Source organism: Acinonyx jubatus, chromosome E3 (genome assembly GCF_027475565.1).
Source record: "Acinonyx jubatus isolate Ajub_Pintada_27869175 chromosome E3, VMU_Ajub_asm_v1.0, whole genome shotgun sequence".
Taxonomy (NCBI): domain Eukaryota; kingdom Metazoa; phylum Chordata; class Mammalia; order Carnivora; family Felidae; genus Acinonyx; species Acinonyx jubatus.
In genome coordinates this window covers 12,203,892-12,221,293 of record NC_069398.1, presented here as the reverse complement: position 1 = coordinate 12,221,293, position 17,402 = coordinate 12,203,892, and the positions used below count along the sequence as shown (strand labels likewise).

The 17,402-nt window shown below is 42.0% G+C and overlaps 1 protein-coding gene across 3 annotated transcripts in view; it reads left to right on the top strand.

Moving 5' to 3' along the window:
• Positions 1–17,402, top strand: part of DNAH3 (dynein axonemal heavy chain 3) — a 169,834-nt gene that overhangs the window by 62,480 nt on the left and 89,952 nt on the right. For all 3 annotated transcript variants that reach the window (XR_003415245.2, XM_053213005.1, XM_027043073.2), the window contains exons 25-33: positions 2,765–2,966; positions 4,121–4,213; positions 5,529–5,639; positions 8,800–8,914; positions 12,151–12,349; positions 13,828–13,936; positions 14,163–14,276; positions 15,041–15,217; positions 17,211–17,302. Coding sequence is in view for 2 of the 3 variants with exons in the window: in XM_053213005.1 (XP_053068980.1) it covers positions 2,765–2,966; positions 4,121–4,213; positions 5,529–5,639; positions 8,800–8,914; positions 12,151–12,349; positions 13,828–13,936; positions 14,163–14,276; positions 15,041–15,217; positions 17,211–17,302 (1,212 nt within the window). In the remaining variant the exon portion in view is untranslated. The remainder of the gene's footprint in view (positions 1–2,764; positions 2,967–4,120; positions 4,214–5,528; positions 5,640–8,799; positions 8,915–12,150; positions 12,350–13,827; positions 13,937–14,162; positions 14,277–15,040; positions 15,218–17,210; positions 17,303–17,402) is intronic.

Here is a 17,402-nt window from a genome sequence, read left to right as displayed (position 1 = left end):
TATTAATTTTGCAATGTAGATAGCCACGTACAGCTAATGGCTTCAGTTTTGGACAACACAAATACAGCACAAATCATGGAAGGAACCTGAACTTGGAAGTACAAAACTTAGGAAGAGGAAACCCCTGAGATTTGGGCTTTTAGTCCTATACCCTGTCCTGTTATTCCTTATAAAAATATGAGCAATAGCCAACACTAACACAGCATTTACCGTATACCAGGACACTTTTCTAGGTGCCTTACATGTATTAACTTATTTAAACTCACAATAATCCTATGAAGTTGGAAGCATTATTATTATTTCCTTTTACAAATAAGGAAACAGTAACTTGCCAGAAGACACAAGACTGGTAAATGGACAAGCTAGAATTCAATCCAGGCAGTCTGTATAAGATACCCTGTTATTTAATCTCTCTGAGACTGCTTTTCTCCCTAAATTACACACACACACACACACACACACACACACACGCACACTGTATTCTCTCTCTCTCTCCCTCTTTCCCTCTCTCTCTCTGTCTCTCACCATGAATACCTCAGTTTCCTTACGCATTTTTATAAAGTCATGCACTCTCAGAAAACACTTTGAAAATGTTAATGAATAATTTCACATATTTGAAATTAATTTTGTCTTGAAAATATGGAGTGCTAAATAATGATTTTGTGTTAAGTTATCCAAGTAATTTAATTATTACTCTTATGGCCTTTGAGCCTTATTCATTGTCACACTTGATGAGTCCATAGAGATCACCTGTGTTAATTTCCCTTGGCAGTGAGAGAAATTGATATCCTCATTAGATATTGGTATGTTAGTCAGCCAACAAATAATTATTGCGCTCTTCCTATCTGCTCAACATTGCAGCTATAATACATTAGTTTGCTTTGCATCATAACAAACCTCCCCATAACTTAGAAGCTTAACACAGCAACTGTTTATCTAGGTCATAATCCTGTGGTCTTGCAAATAGGGCTGGAATCAGCAGGGTGGCTCTTCTGGTCTCATCAGGGCTCATTTATGTGCCTGGTCAGCTGGCAATTGATAGCCTCAATGACTTGTCTAGTGGTTGGCTTCCTTTTGGCTGGAGCAGCCAGGATAGTTGGGCCACATGTCTTTCATCCTCCAGAAAGCTAGCCTGAATTTATTCACATGGTGGTGGTCACAGGGTTCCCAAGGCCAGCCAAGAGTGGAAGCTGTAAGGCTTCTTAATGTCTAGGCTTGGAACTTGCACAAATGCATGTTTGCTATAGTCTGTAGGCCAAAGCAGGACACAGAGCCCGGCCAAGTTTGAGACATGTAAAAATAGATTCGACCTCTTGTAAAGAGGAACCATAAATATCATGACCATACACAGTGAAGATTGTAATATATGGTCCCTCAATTATGGGACTTTTCAGGTTGATGGTTACAGTTTGTCTGTAAAATAGAGGTTTGTCTATTGAACATTTGCTAAAAGTTTGTGGTTGCTGACTTAAGGGCCTGAGCAAGACAATGATTCTACCATCTTCTAACTTAAAACATGAAGTAAAGTCCTCTCCATATAGATAGTGATGTGATGTGTGGTCTGGGAGTGAACAGTCAAGAAAGAATTTTTGAGATTTTTCAAGTGCAAAAAATGTGGTTTTATTAAAGCATGGAGGAGCCCCTGGGTGGCTCAGTGGGTTGAGTGTCTGGGTCTTGATTTCAGCTCAGGTCATAATCCCAGGGTCATGGGATCGAGCTCTACATTGGGCTCTGCACTGAGTGTGGAGCCTGCTCGCTCGCTCTCTCTCTCTCCCTCCCTCTCCCTCCCTCTCCCTTTCCCCACCTCTCCCTTTTCCCTCCCCTCCCCCACTCACTCTCTCTAAAAGAAAGAATGAAAGAAAGAAAGAAAGAAAGAAAGAAAGAAAGAAAGAAAGAAAGAAAGAAAGAGCAAGCAAGCACAGGGACAGGACCCATGGACAGAGAGAGCTGCACTGGAATTGGGAGGAGCAATTGATTATATACTTTGGAGCTGGGAGAGGGGAGGTGAGTAGAGACAAATGAAGTTTCCAAAAGGATTTTCATATGTTAAAGAAGACTTAACAGGATCCTGGAGGTCTGGCTATTGTCAAGTGAAGGTTGCCTTTGCCTCTAGAAAAGTATTAACATTAAGACAGTTGTGAGTTCCTGGAGGAATATCATACTCTGCCTGTCTTAAGTATTTGGCAATGGACTGCAAGTTGTAAGGAAATCTAATTTTATCTACATTTCCTTTTGCCTTTGTTCTCCACATCAGATAGGTCAATAATGTACTTCTTATTTCACATTGTTAACATTTTCTGTCATACCTGGAGATAAGGAAAGACAAGGAAGTCTTCTCTCTCCTTCTAATAATGGTTCTGTACTGATTGTATATTAGAATCACCTTGGATTTTAAAACTATAGATCCCTAGACCTAACCCAAGTCACTTATATTAGATTCTCGAGGTAGTGGAACCTTAGCATTGGAGGTTTTTTTAAGCTCCACAGGTGATTCTAGAGTGCAAAGTTGAGAACCACTGCTGTATCCAAGTTTCCTCCAAAAGGTGGCACCCTGCCCCCAAGCCATATTAAACTCACATATACCAGCTTTCATCCTTTGTCTTGCTCTGAGTCAAAACTGTCTCCACCCTCTATGCTTTACAGAAGACTCTAGAATATATCTGGTGTTCACGGGTGTCATCTATCTGTTGGGGAGTATCACCTTCTTGGGAAAAGAGGTTCTCAAAAGAGATTCCAGTTGCCATCTTCTTTTGCTTTAAAATAGGTTCTTCTTCCTGTCAAACGATGAGCTGCTGGAGATCTTGTCAGAGACCAAGGACCCCCTCCGCGTGCAGCCACACTTGAAGAAGTGCTTCGAAGGAATTGCCAAGCTAGAGTTTACAGACAGCCTGGAGATTGTAGGCATGATAAGCTCAGAAAAAGAAACCATTCCATTCAAACAGAAAATCTACCCAGCTCAAGCCAAAGTAACTCTCCTCTTACTCATTTTCATTCTTTTCTCCATAACAGAGCAATACAGAGAGAAGCAGGGAGCATATTGATAGGTTAAGCACTTGGACTCGACTTCCATACTGCCGGGGTGTGGAATACCTGAGTTCCACAGCTTAAGGACTATGTGACTTTGGGAAATTGCTTAATCTTTCTGAATCTCCATTTGCCCATCTCTAAGATGAGGGTTTTACTGCAATCCAAGTGACACACTAAATTTATGGAAGGATTTCAATCAAACTTCATGTGGAGGCAATAACAGGCATCAGACCCAACAGCCGATGCTGTTCAGATCTCCATGATCAAAGCCCGATTAAAAGTAATCTAGTCAGACAGCTTTCTGGGGCAGGTGTTTTTAAAGGTCAATAAAACATTATGGAATCAATGCCATTTTACTCAGGTTTTGATACAAGTGTCCTTATATAATGAGTAAGATGTAAATTACTCCCTCTTCTGCTGAACATGATGGCACCATCAACTAGAAGTAGACAAGCACTCTTGGCTTTGCTTTGTTAACCATTTTTGCCAGCCACACATATAAGTTGTAATAACCAGGAATCACGTTACCAAATAGACACCAGCTAGCTCACAGGTGCCTGAAGTTACCTGAAATTCTAAAACTGAATAATTTGATGCATATTTGAATTACCTGTAGAGCTTTAAATAAAATTCAAATGCCCAGGTTGCATCCCATAACAAATTGAAACAGCTGGGAGTGGAAGTCAGGTATCCATATTTTTTAAGAATCTCCAAATCATTCCAGTGCACGACAAAGTTTGGGAACCACTGGACTAAGGCAAGGATTAGAACTGCTCATTAGAAATGAGCAATTATTTTATGAACTGAAACATAAATGTGTCATTTGCTTCCTGAGAAGTTGTCTGTTTCAGAAAATTACGTGAAATGTGTGTCAAGAATCCCCCATTTCCCCTTTTACGTGACACATACTTCCTAGAATGAAAAAATATAAATAAGTAAATAAATATAAAACATATAATTAGAGAATATTGGCTTGAAGGGGTGTCAGACCTTTGGCCTCCCTCCAGCCTTGGTCCAGAGAGAGCTTGGGTTCTGCCCATGATGTGTCCCTCTGGGCTTGGCTAGCTTGCTCCTTTTTTGTCTCGCCCCACAGGGCATGGTGGAAAAGTGGCTCCAGCAGGTGGAGCAGATGATGCTTGCCAGTATGCAGGAAGTTATTAGACTTGGGATCGAAGCATATGTCCAGGTAAATGAGAATTGGGATATACATGCCAGGGTGTTGGTACAGCAACAACTCTGGGTTAAATGGATCAGTTATAACCACCCCTCTGTCTTCTACCAAAACCCACGCTAATCCTGTTGGGTAACACCTGACCCCTCTGTGCCCTCTCTTCTTTCCCTGTGAATCTTGGGGTGATCTACATATTTCCGATGAAATGGAAGCAGCTGGGACAAGACAACATGGTTAGCTTTAACCCTCTGGCTGCTCCCTGCCAAGTCCTTTCTGTGAAATGAATTGATGGTAGGAGGTTGTTTTAGAGCCCCTTCCAATTAAGCATTTTCCCTTCCAGGCTTTTAGGTTCCATTACATAAGCCCTAAACAGTACAACTCATTAAACTCCCAAAATTTTAGGGAAAGAAGGTATGACCGAAGAAAGCCAAAAGAAAAAGAGCTGGTGGCAATCACTCTTCAGCCAGCTCCTAGCAAGGCTAAATGTAGGCAGATCAGGTCTTTGTGCTCCTTGATTTGGGTGCCTTTTTGCCTTACTTTTCAGGGCCCCACCCCCATGACCCTTTCCATCAAACCAAAGAATATTCAGTTAATACCTTCCCACTAAAGTACAGGGTACTGACCCTGCTGTCCCTCTTGGTAGTAGTACATTGTAAATGAAAGGCCTATCCTTTGTCCTGCAATTTATTTTAAATTAAAAAACTAAGGAAAAATGGCTACCAGTATGAAATATTTCATGCAATTGCGTGTATATATATAGCAAGAGTCAGCAAACATTTTCTGCAATGTAAATGTTTTTATAGTGTCTTCAGCTCTGTGGGCCACAAAAAAACAGCCTTGGATGATAGGTAAACAATGGGTATGGCTGTGTTACAATAAAACTTTATTTTCAGAAACAGAAGCAAGGCCAGATTCAGCCCTCTGGTCTTAGTTTGTAAAATCTATAGTTTAAAAACAAGTTTGAGGAGTTGCTGGGCATGGCTAAGGAACCTGGCACAGCACTACAATATTATATAGACATCAAAAAGAATGGGTATGAAAACTCACTAAACAGCTCCTTGATTATAACTGTGTAAAATTCTTGGATTGGGAATTTAAGAAAAAAAAACGAGTTGAGCTTGCTGATGATTTTTTTTTCTTTTTCATACAATTCAGTGAGGAAGACATAAAGCAGTAATCCCAGAGATGTCAAGCCTAGTAGCTTCTGAGGGTGGAGGAGGATTTTGTATTTCTTGAGGGGGTAAGGTGGTGGGGGATGTTTTTCAGACATTGATTTAAGTCACACAAGATGAAATGACCCTACCACCTGCCCCCCCACACACCTTTCCAGGTCCCTCGTAATCAGTGGGTCTTGCAGTGGCCTGGCCAGGTGGTTATCTGTGTCTCTTCCATCTTTTGGACCAAGGAGGTGTCCCAAGCCCTGGTCGAAAAGACCCTACTGGTAAGTGAGCCTGTCATGAAGCTTGTAGAGGAGATTCAAGCTCGATTAAGCTTTGAATGACATATACTTAAAATAGCCCTATTTTCTGAACAACAACAAGAAAAAATCATATAATCCAACTCTGACATTGGGAAAGCCAGGGTTTTCATGGGGACGGTGGGATGGATTTGGAATTGAGGCTCTGCTGGAGTTCTCTAGTGTAACACCTCTCATGATCCTTCCCAGGTAGAAATACTAGGCTGTAATATACTAAATTTTTATCAGTCTTCACTTCCAGGGGTCAGCTTGGCAAAATTTCTATCAACAGAGACCTCTTATCTTCTTTCTGGGCCCAAATACCACCTGGTCCTGTTTTCCCCTCCTCCTTTACCATTACCACTTCTTGCCACCTGCAGTTCAACACAAACCCACCTACAACTCTTCATTCAGCATTCTTTTAAGACCAAGAATGTTGAAGTCCTCCTTGTCCTCAGATCCAGACATGCATATTTCCAGTTAATTCCTTCCTTGGAGGCCAATGCTTGAGAGTTCAAGACCTGGATGGACTTGGGGGGTGCCTGGGTGGCTTAGTCGGTTAAGCGTCCAACTCTTAATTTTGGCTGAAGTCATGGTTCATGGCTTTGAGCCCCATGTTGGACTCTGCACTGAGAGCACAGAGCCTGCTTGGGATTCTCTCTCTCTGTCCTTCCCCACCACCCCCCCCCCGCCCCCACCATATGTATTCACATTTTCTCTCTCTTTCTCTCTCTAAATAAAAATTAAAAAAAAAAAAAAAAAAGACCTGGATGGACTTGGGTTCATATCTTGTACTTTCCCTTGTTAGCTGTGTGACCATGGGCAAGTTATTTAATCTAAGTCTTGGTCTCCTTGGCTCTACAATGAGCCACAGTGCACCACATTGTAGTACAACATCATACTCTTCTGTGGGAGAGTTAAATGAAATACTAGCAAATGAGTCACTGCTAGAGACCAGGCTATGAATCCCACAGGGCAGAGGCTATGTCTGTTTTGCTCACTATTATATCTTCAGGGGTTACTGCAATGCTGAGCACATAGTAGGTGCTAAATATTTGCTGAACAAATGAATTGTAACTCCATTCCCAACCTTTTTACCATAAACATACTTTCCCATATTTATCCCATTAGACCTTCTGTTATTCCCCCTGTAGATGACTGGCTGCAGACAAGAAAATATTTTAGTTTATTATATTTTGTTTTATACCTTAAAATTAGAACATTAGTATTTAACCAGCATTCAAATTTCTACAGATTCCATGTTGATAATTCCTACAAATATACTTTACACTTGCTGACTGCTTTCATGTATTTCATTTCACACTTTTGAAACACTAAAAAATTATGATTTTTGTGACTGCATCTTTGTGCCCCAGTTTTCCTACCTGTAAAAGGAGAGCCTGCTTCCCATCACACATCAGTGCCATAGAGTACCTGTGTGTTGAATGATGTGGCTCAGTGTCTTAAAGGAAGCAAATGTTGGTACAGGATCACCATCCATGCATCCATCCATCCATCCAGTATTCCTTTAATAAATATTTGTTTGACATCTGCCCTGTGCTGAAATGATGCTACTAGGCAAAGGGAATTAGAAGTGAGTCAGAGCAACATGGTCCCTGTCCTCATGAATTTACAGTCTAGTGGGGGAGATAAAAAGTCTCTTCAGTAGGAGTGTGATAAGGAAAGCTTAGGGATTCAAGAAGCATGGGAAGGAAGGAGAGAAGAGAGAGGTTAGGATTAGAGATGATTTCCCAGGAAAATGGTGCCTAAGAGGAGACCTAAAATATAAACAGGGATTAGCCAAGCAAAAAAACAGGAGAAAGAGTGTTTGAGAGAGAGAGAGAGAAACCACAATGTGCAAAAGTCTGAAGATGAAAAATGTGGTGCATTCCAGCAACTGAAGGCACTTTGGTCCAGAATAGCTGTGGAATGAGTGTGGTTAAGAAAGATGTGGGGAGGGGTCCCTGACTGGCTCAGTTGGCAGAGCATGGGACTCTTGATCTTGGGGTTGTGAGTTTGAGCCCCACACTGGGTGTAGAGATTACTTAAAAATAAAATCTTAAAAAAAAAAAAAAAAAAAAGATGCATCACCAAGAGTTTTCCAGACTCACAGCAAGGGCAATGGGGAGGCATTGAAAAGGCTTTTTTTTTTTTTTTTTTTTTTTTGGCTATGTGTCAGGTACCTTATTAATAATAATAACAACCATCAGTATTTACTGGATGCTTTATTCACACTGTGCCAAGTGCTTCGCCATTTCATTTAATCTTCAAAACAGCTCCAAGAGATAGCTGAAATTATCTAGACTCGGCAGAACAGGAGACTAAGACTCAGCAGGTTACTCTATTTTGCCCAGAACTGCATAGCTAGGAAGTGGAGAAGGTGAGCTGTGGACCTAAGGTGGTCTCACTTTTTTTCCTCTTTAAAATGTATTTGTATTTTTTAACTCTTTATTTCGAAGTAATGTCAGACTCACAAATAATGTTGCAAAAATAATGCAAAGAGTTCTCATATCCAGATTCACCCAAAATTAACATCTTAAATAGCCACAATATGATTATAATTATCCAAATCAGGAAACCAACATTGATGCAAGATACATTCCTATCTAATCTGTTCCAGGATCATGGTTTACATACATTTACTTTTCACATCTCCTGTGTCTCCTTTAATCTGAAAAAGTTTCCATTTTTTAAAATTCTGATTTACTGCATAATTTATATACAGTAAAATTCACCCTTTTTAGTGTACAGTTCTCAGTTTGAACACATACATACATTCGTGTAACCACCATCACAATCAAGATACAGAACAGTTGCATGCCCCCCAAAGTTCCCTCACTCCCTTTGTAGCAATCCCTTCCCCTGTTCCACGCCTCTGGCAACTACCAAGCTGTTGTCTGCTCCTGTATTTTGTCTTTTCCACAGCATCATAACAATAAAATCAAGATATCTGGCCTTTCCAATTTGACTTCTTTCAGTTAGCATAATGCATTTGAAATTTGTCTTGAGGTTAATGAAGAGAGTGAGGGAAAGGTTGCTGGAGGGATGGCTTGGGCCATGGGCTGGTGGATGGTGCCATTCCCCAAGAGGGGATTACAGAGAAGAATCCAGTTTAACCAGATGTCCCCTCCTGTGCCCCTGCCAGGATTTTCTGAAAAAGAGCAACAATCAGATCGCACAGATTGTCCAGCTGGTTCGAGGGAAGCTAAGCAGTGGGGCTCGACTCACCCTCGGGGCCCTCACGGTCATCGATGTCCATGGTGAGCAAGGAGGCTTCTCTGGCATTTCTGACTGTCTAGGAATGGCAACCAGGCTTGCTGCTCTCCATTCTCCTGGATGGAGTGATTCAGGGTCTCCTTTCCTGTTAGGGAGAGGCTTCTCTAACTGTAAGTAAGGTGAGGGAATAAGAAGTCAAGGCTTCTATGAATCTCCACCTCCTTTTCTCTCCCATCCCCACCCTTATTTCCAGGGAACCCCTAAGCAGGGCCCTCTCACTGAGACCATGATGGCCAAAGCCATTTCTAAGATTCACCAACTTGGAACATTTTCTTGAGGCTGACCATAGCTAATATTTTTGAATACCCACCAGGTACGAGGCTTTGTGCTCAGTGCTTGACGTACATTATCTTGTTTTTATACACACTTAACAAATTAAGAACCTGAGGCTTAGAGGGTTAAATAACTCACCAGAGAGGAATACAGCTACTAAGTAGCAGAAGCTGTTTTGTAATTTGATGTCATTGATTTAATGGTAATTCTTTGTCTGATTCCAAACCCAAGAGACTGGAAATGGGCAGTGTATGCAGGGAGAGAACGGGTGAGAGATAATGCCTTCCAGCAATTCCTTTAAAAAAAAATGGGAATGCAAGCTGGTGCAGCCACTCTGGAAAACAGTATGGAGGTTCCTCAAAAAACTAAAAATAGAACTGCCCTACAATCCAGCAATTGCATTACTAGGCATTTATCCATGGGATACAGGTGTGCTGTTTCAAAGGGACACATGCATCCCCATGTTTATAGCAGCACTATCAACAATAGCCAAAGTATGGAAAGAGCCCAAATGTCCATCGACGGATGAATGGTTAAAGAAGATGTGGTATATATATGCACAATGGAGTATTACTCGGCAATCAAAAAGAATGAAATCTTGCCATTTGCAACTATGTGGATGGAACTGGAGGGTATTATGCTAAGTGAAATTAGTCAGAGAAAGACAAAAATCATATGACTTCACTCATATGAGGACTTTAAGAGACAAAACGGATGAACATAAGGGAAGGGAAACAAAAATAATATAAAAACAGGGAGGGGGACGAAACAGAAGAGACTCATAAATATGGAGAACAAACTAAGGGTTACGGGAGGGGTTGTAGGAGGGGGGATGGGCTAAATGGGTAAGGAGCACTAAGGAATCTACTCCTGAAATCATTGTTGCACTATATACTAACTAATTTGGATGTAAATTAAAAAAAAAATAAAAAATAAAATTTTTTAAAAAAAAGGAGAGGAGGAGGAGGAAGAACTGGGGCCTTTATATAAAACAAACCACCCCCTCACCCTCACTCCATCACCACCAAGGAAACTAGGGCTGGACTAGCTGGTTGCCTGGAAACAGTGTCTCTCTTGTTCATACACCCAGCTGCCTCCTGGCATTTTGTGGCATCTTGTTCTCCTTAAGATTGATGCTCATTTCTATCTAATTTTGCTTGGATAGACAAGCATGAAATCAGGGAGAGAGAAGGGAGAATGCGAACTTCATCTAGTAGGAGTAAGAAGTGCATGTGTGGTTACTGCCCAGGGTTCCCCAGAATGGTTGTGTTCACACATTTGCACATACACACTCAGGCACGCACACGTGCACGCGCGCGCACATACACACACACACACACACACATGCTGCATCATGCAGGCATTCCCCATACTCAGTCCCTTGAGAGTCATCTTCCTCTTGGATCCCTCATGGAGACCCCTACTCCTGCTACTACTCTGTGGTTTCTCTGAAGAACCTGGAGGGGAATTACATTCCTCAGGAAGGACGGAAGAGCTATTGGTGTAATCTTCAAGGACTCTTCTCCGGAGGGTTTTGGATTTTACTGTCATGAAGAAGACTTCTTTTCACAGAGGGGCAGTAGACTAACAGAAGCATCCCTTTGCAAAGTTATGTTTCTGAGATACTAAATTCAGGCTACTGTCCTAGTTATGAGATCTCAATAGCTCTCATCCAAGCATTCCATAAAAAATAACTAATGATTCTCATAAACCTTTATTTATTCTTCAACTTCAGGGCTCCCATAACTGTGAGAAAATTAAATTAGGCTCATAATCCTATGAGAGAAAGAAGGACACCCAGAAGTATATCTCCCATCTGTTTTCTCAGGCCCCGAGATGGAAAGACTATATGTAACCATGGGTTCTAGGGACCCCTTCCCTTGCCAACTGCATCAGGCCAAGCTGACTGTATTCTCCTAGGATATCCTAGAAGCCTGGAACAGGGTCAAAAGGACCATATTGGGGATTTGATAGCATTTGGGGTAACTACATATTGCAAATCTCTCTGGGTCAGTCCCCCCAGAATTTAGGAACAATAACAATAGCTAGTATTTATATAATCTTTCCTTTTTTCTTTCTTTCATCTATCTGTATCTGCATATATATGTGGATATATATTTATATATGTACACATGTATGTGTACCTATGTGTGTATATACATGTCTGTGTATACAGTTGGCCTGTGACCAACCTGGGTTTGAACTGCACAGGTCCACGTAGAAGCAAATTTTTTCAATAAGTACAATACAGTACTGTAAATGTATTGTCTCTTCATGACTTTCATAATAATATTTTCTCTAGCTTACTTTATTGTGAGAATACAGTATATGATACATATAACTTGCAAAATATGTGTTAATTGGCCACTTGTTATCTGTAAGGTTTCCAGTCTAAGAGTAGATTATTAGTAATTAGGTTTGAAGGGAGTTGAAAGTTATAAGCAAATTTTTGACTCTACAGTGGTTAGGCACCCCAACCCCTACGTTGTTCAAAGGTAAACTGTATATACAGTTAATCCTCCTAATAACCTTCTAATAACCCTAGAAGGTGGGTACTATGTTATCCCCATTTTACAGATTATGCAACTCAAGAGAGAGGTTGCGCAACCTGCTCAAAGTCACGTAGCTAGTTAATGGCAGAACCAGAATTTGGATCCAGGCAGTCTGACTTCAGAGTACGCACTTTTAATGCCTCTGCTGTACTGTCTGAGAGAAGACAATGTAGCATGTTCTCTGCCAGGCTTCTTGGGAGAAGCAAAGTCCAACTTCTGAAAGATATTGCTGCCTGTAGGTTAGGAGTGGGCAGGGAAGCTAGTTGAGCCTGAAACTGTTTGGATAGTGAAGGGTGGCCTGGATAATGTCCTGACATCCTGAGCAGTCTCTGGACATATGAGTATGCTGATGGCTCTGCATTTGTGTGTTTCCACATCTGCATCTGTTCCAATAGCTCGCGACGTGGTGGCCAAGTTATCTGAGGATAATATTTGTGATCTAAATGATTTCCAGTGGATCTCCCAGCTGCGTTACTACTGGGATTCAAAGGATGTACAGGTGCAGATGATCACCACAGAAGTCTTATATGGCTATGAGTACTTGGGGAACTCCCCCCGGCTGGTGATTACACCCCTCACCGACCGCTGCTACAGGTAACCTCTGGGCCTCCCCCAAGACCTGAAGGGTGAATAGAATTCCAGAAGGAAAACCTTCTGGGGAAGAAGGTGTGGAGCATCTTGAGTTTGTAACCTTTACCCTCTACATTTCAGATACTCAGATTGTAGAATTTTGTCCTTAATTATCATGGTCCCACAACAGGCGTGGAAATTAGCCCTTAGGCCAGAAATGAGAACCCAGTAGGAATCCTAATGCAAATTAATGTGGCCAAACCAACAAGCAGAATGTTGATGCCTGTCCTTAAAAATGCCCCAGTACTGGGGTGCCTGGGTGACTCAGTCAGTTGAGCGTCGACTCTTGATTTCAGCTCAGGTCATGATCTCAGAGCTCATGGGGTGGAGCCCTATATCGGGCTCTGCACTGACAATGCAGAGCCTGCTTGGGGTTCTCTCTCTCTCTCTTTCTCTCTCTCTCTGCCCCTCCCCTGCTTGTGCTCTATTTCTCTCTCTCTCTCTCAAAATAAATGAACTTTTAAAAAAAAATGCCACAGTATTTAAGTAGAAAGCTCTCCAGTGGCAGGAATCAAGATGGTGCCTGGAGATCCCATAGACGAAAGAATCAAAAGGGGCCAGGTGAAGGACTCAGGCAAGGAGTCTCCAAGCTCAGCCAGCCAGTCTGATGGAGAGACGTAGTCATTCTATGCTCAGCAAAGTGCTTTTCCACTTTCCTTGGTATTCATAACATTAGAAATGTGAACTTTGTGAATGTGTCAACTTTGTGATGTTTAGATTTTCTTTGATTTTGTATATTCCTTAAAGTGGAATTTTTTTAATTAAAAAGACAATTCCTGAGTATTTTGTCCTTTGAAAGTCCTCAAACACCTGTTTTCTGTGTTCTGGATTTTTGTTCTTCATTCATTTGTTTCATTATTCACTAGTCATTTCTTAAAGTCTCCTGTGCCCCATGCATGACCTCAAGAAACCCTCAATCTAATGGGGTCAGGGGAGAGAGATAGATGATTATAAGATGGTGTGTTAACTGAAACTATAGAGGCCCATACAATGGACTGTAGCGCCACACTTAACACATCATTAATTTCTAATATTTATTTTGCCCCTACTGTATCAAACTGAATCAAATACAGGTCCTGAACTCAAGAGTTCATAATCTAGTGGGAGAAATGGATTTATTTTCACCACTCCATTAGAACTGGTAATCTTTCATGTGTGGAGTTTATGAAGATTTTTTACCTTTATTTGATTCATTTGTGTATGTATTCATTCATCCATTCAATCATTCATTAAAACAAATGTTTATGGGTGCCACCCATGCACCAGGCTCTAAGATTACAGTACTGAGTAAAACAGAATTTTTTACAATGATGATATCCTGGTCATATAATCAGGGAAAAAATTTAAAGCTATTTGTAGGAGTCAAAACAAAATAAAGCAAAAGTCTCTTTCTTCCCTGTGTCTTAGGACTTGGGCACCGAATTCTTATTTTCTTCCCTTAGGACACTGATGGGGGCTTTGAAGCTGAACCTTGGGGGAGCTCCGGAGGGACCTGCTGGTACAGGAAAGACAGAAACCACAAAAGATCTGGCCAAAGCTTTGGCCAAGCAGGTAGGGAAATGCTGTCTGTTCTCACCCTCTCTTGTCATCCCTGTCTAGACTCCTATCAGGGGAGTGGGCATTAAGTTCAAGATGGTTAAGGGTGAGGGAGGCAGAGTTGGGCCCCAGCTCCTACAGTGGAATAGGAAGAGAAGAGCCACACCCGTGTTTTATGGTGCAGGGTAATTCAGATATGAGGGAACCCACCCCTAATGGTGCCCACATTCTCCTTCTCTAGTGTGTGGTCTTCAACTGCTCAGATGGTCTGGATTACAAAGCCATGGGGAAGTTCTTCAAGGGACTGGCCCAGGCCGGAGCATGGGCCTGCTTTGATGAGTTCAACAGAATTGAGGTAATGCTGCAACAGGACTACAGAGCAGGGATTGGATATGCAGGGGCCTTTTTCTGGGCTCTTAGGTGCTCAGTGACAGTGCCTTATGTCTCCTCTAAGACTGTTGCACAGAGTAAGTACTCAATGAACTAAACAAAAACAGTCCCAAGGAGACAAAGTGCATATTTTATATACATATGGATCCTCAGTATATTCATTCCTTCGGTCCCTCATTCAAAAATTTATTGAGTAGCTAGTATATGTCAGATACTCCGCAATTGTTCATGACACAAAGATAAGTAAGAAATGATTTTGCCCTCTGAGTGTTAGAATTTAGCAAAGGGAAATAAAAAGTAAGTGAAGCACATAGAATATGATAGAAGTCTATGGTAGTGGTACAAAAGAGGCATCACAAAAGAGAGGGGGTGATTAATTCTATTTGGGTAGGGAATTTAGGTCAGGAAATGTAAACATGCAATGGGAACCAATAAACACTGAGTACATACTATGGGTCAAGCATTATGCTAGGTGCTGGAACAGAGATAAAATACTATGGAAACTAGTAACACATACACACACACAGACACACACACACACACACACACACACACACATCAATTTTCTTTTTCTTTACCAAAACCCCAAATCATTCTTGTAATTTTGAAGGTGAAGGTCTGGTTTTTAGGTGATTGGGTTTTTTCATTGCTAAGTGAAGGAGACTCTGGCAGAGTTGGGTGGTGGCTGTCAGAGCAAGAGCTCACATCTGCCCACTATTCTCACTCCAGGTAGAAGTGCTATCTGTGGTGGCTCAGCAGATTCTCAGCATTCAGCAAGCCATTATCCGGAAGCTAAAGACATTCATCTTTGAAGGCACTGAGCTCCTTCTGAACCCAACTTGCGCTGTCTTCATCACCATGAACCCTGGATATGCTGGCAGGGCTGAGCTGCCAGATAACCTCAAGGTAAACGTGAGCGTGTATATATTCTGCGTGTATTTTATGGTGTAGAAACCTCTGGAGGTAACAGAAGATCTCACAGAGAAGGCAAATAATGGGTGACATTTTTCAGCTGTGAGAATTAATAGTGGAGCAACAATGGTAGTAAGTTAGTCCCCAGAACCTAACTGTTGCCCCAACAATGTCTCGTGGGGGAGGGGCATATATCCAGAATGAACAATGGCAATTAGAAGACAATGAACACTAGAACAAGAGTCACTATTTCTGTTGTCTACAGGAGGTCAATGAGAGGAACCAGCTGGGCTTGGTAGGGACTCTGACAAATGCCCCCTCTAGAGGGAGCAGCCCTTACTTAGCCGCCAGCCTACTGTTGCCAAGCAGGAATTGTCACATCTTCTCATTTTTCAGGAAAAGCCAGACATTTGGATTTTTACATGTAATCTGACTGTTGTGATCCTGGCTAAATGCAAAAAAAAAAAAAAATCACTGTAGGCCAAACAAAAACATCTCATAAGGCAGCATCAAAGGTAGTCACAGAGAACTCTGGGAAACCTAGGCAGAACCACATGGAGGTCCTCTTCATTACCAGCCTGCTTAAGCTGAAGTGGTGTCCATATCAAAACAGGCTGTTCCAACCAGCTGCAGAGAGGACAAGGAAGTATGTATGTCCCCAGTGCCTACTGCTGAGCTGGCCTGAGTTGCAGCCATGGTAACAGCTACTGGTCCTGCTGCTAGTAGAGAAGGAAGGTGCCTCTGAAGGGAAAGTCAACCAGGCCATCTTCAAGGGAATAGGCTGTAGACTGTGCTCTGATGGAAGGAAAAAACCCAAAGTACAAAATGGCTGGATCTCCTGTACGAGGAGACCCTAGCACCCCAACTGCATGAAAAGAGGGACCAGAGAGAGACTTCTAGGCCTGCTTCTTTATGGATTTTCCTCTATGTTATTAATTCCATGAGTGGAATTCACAAGACACAAGAGTGGAAGACACAAGAGAGACCCAGACAAACCCATATGAGTACTTCATGTGCCAGAAACGCGTCTGATTAGTGCTCTGCGATCTTATTCAGACACTTCTTCTCACTGCCCCCCAAATGGAAAAGAGTCAGGGAGATCCTTAGTAGTGACTCCTCCCATCTAGGCCAGGATAGGCCAATGAGCACCAAAGTGCAATTTGGACCCACATTTCTCATTTTTACCACCCAACGGTTGTAATCCCCCCCACCCCTTGCCACACCCCTCCCAGCCAGCAACCCTGTCAAGTCTGTATAAGCAGCTTTCGTGAGATAGTGTGGTATAGCAGAAATCACCAGGGGGTGGTGTCAGGAAGCCTGGGTTCTAGTCCTGGCTCTACCTGTAACTGACTGGACTTCTGTAAGATCTAAGGTAATAACAATAGCTGATGCTTATTGAACACTCACTTATGTGCCACACACTGTTCTAAGCACTTCACTCATATGATATCATTTGTTCTCATGAGAACAATACAGTTGTTGGCCCATTTTGAGGTGAAATAACTAGAGGGAAATTACTTGCCCACAGCCAATAGGCAGCAGTACAAGTACTCAGATCAGTATCTGTTTGACTTCAAGATTCTTCAGATATATATTGGTCCTGCATTCCTAAATGACTTCCTCTGTCCTTAATGAACAAAGGAAAGGTCTGATAGTTGAACGGTACTCATTTGGCATAGGGAAATGAGGTGTTATTAGAATACCAGCACCTAAGGCCTTCCACGTAACCACTGAGGGACCCATTGTGGCAACATGTACATAGACAGGGCCAGTGGGGAGGTTAGCTGGGCAGTGGATCTGCCCAACAAAGACGGTCTCTCGGCATTGACTTGTCCTCCTGCTTTTCTTTCCTTGATTTCACTGGAATGGTGTGAATGACTTTCCTGCTTCTCTTTGTATCTGTAAATACACCTTCTCCCAGAGTTTGCTGTATATGTTCAGGTTCTCAGTGGCCTTTTCTTTTCTTTTCTGGCCATTTGTTTTCTAGGCCTTATTCCGGACAGTTGCCATGATGGTGCCAGATTATGCCCTCATTGGGGAAATTTCCCTCTATTCCATGGGGTTTCTGGACTCCAGAAGGTATGTGATATTGGCTTTCCAGTAGGTTCTAAAGGTCCTGAAAGAGTGCCTTTTGTGTGGTGGATCAAGTTAGGTTGCCCATTGGAAGAAAAAAAGAAAC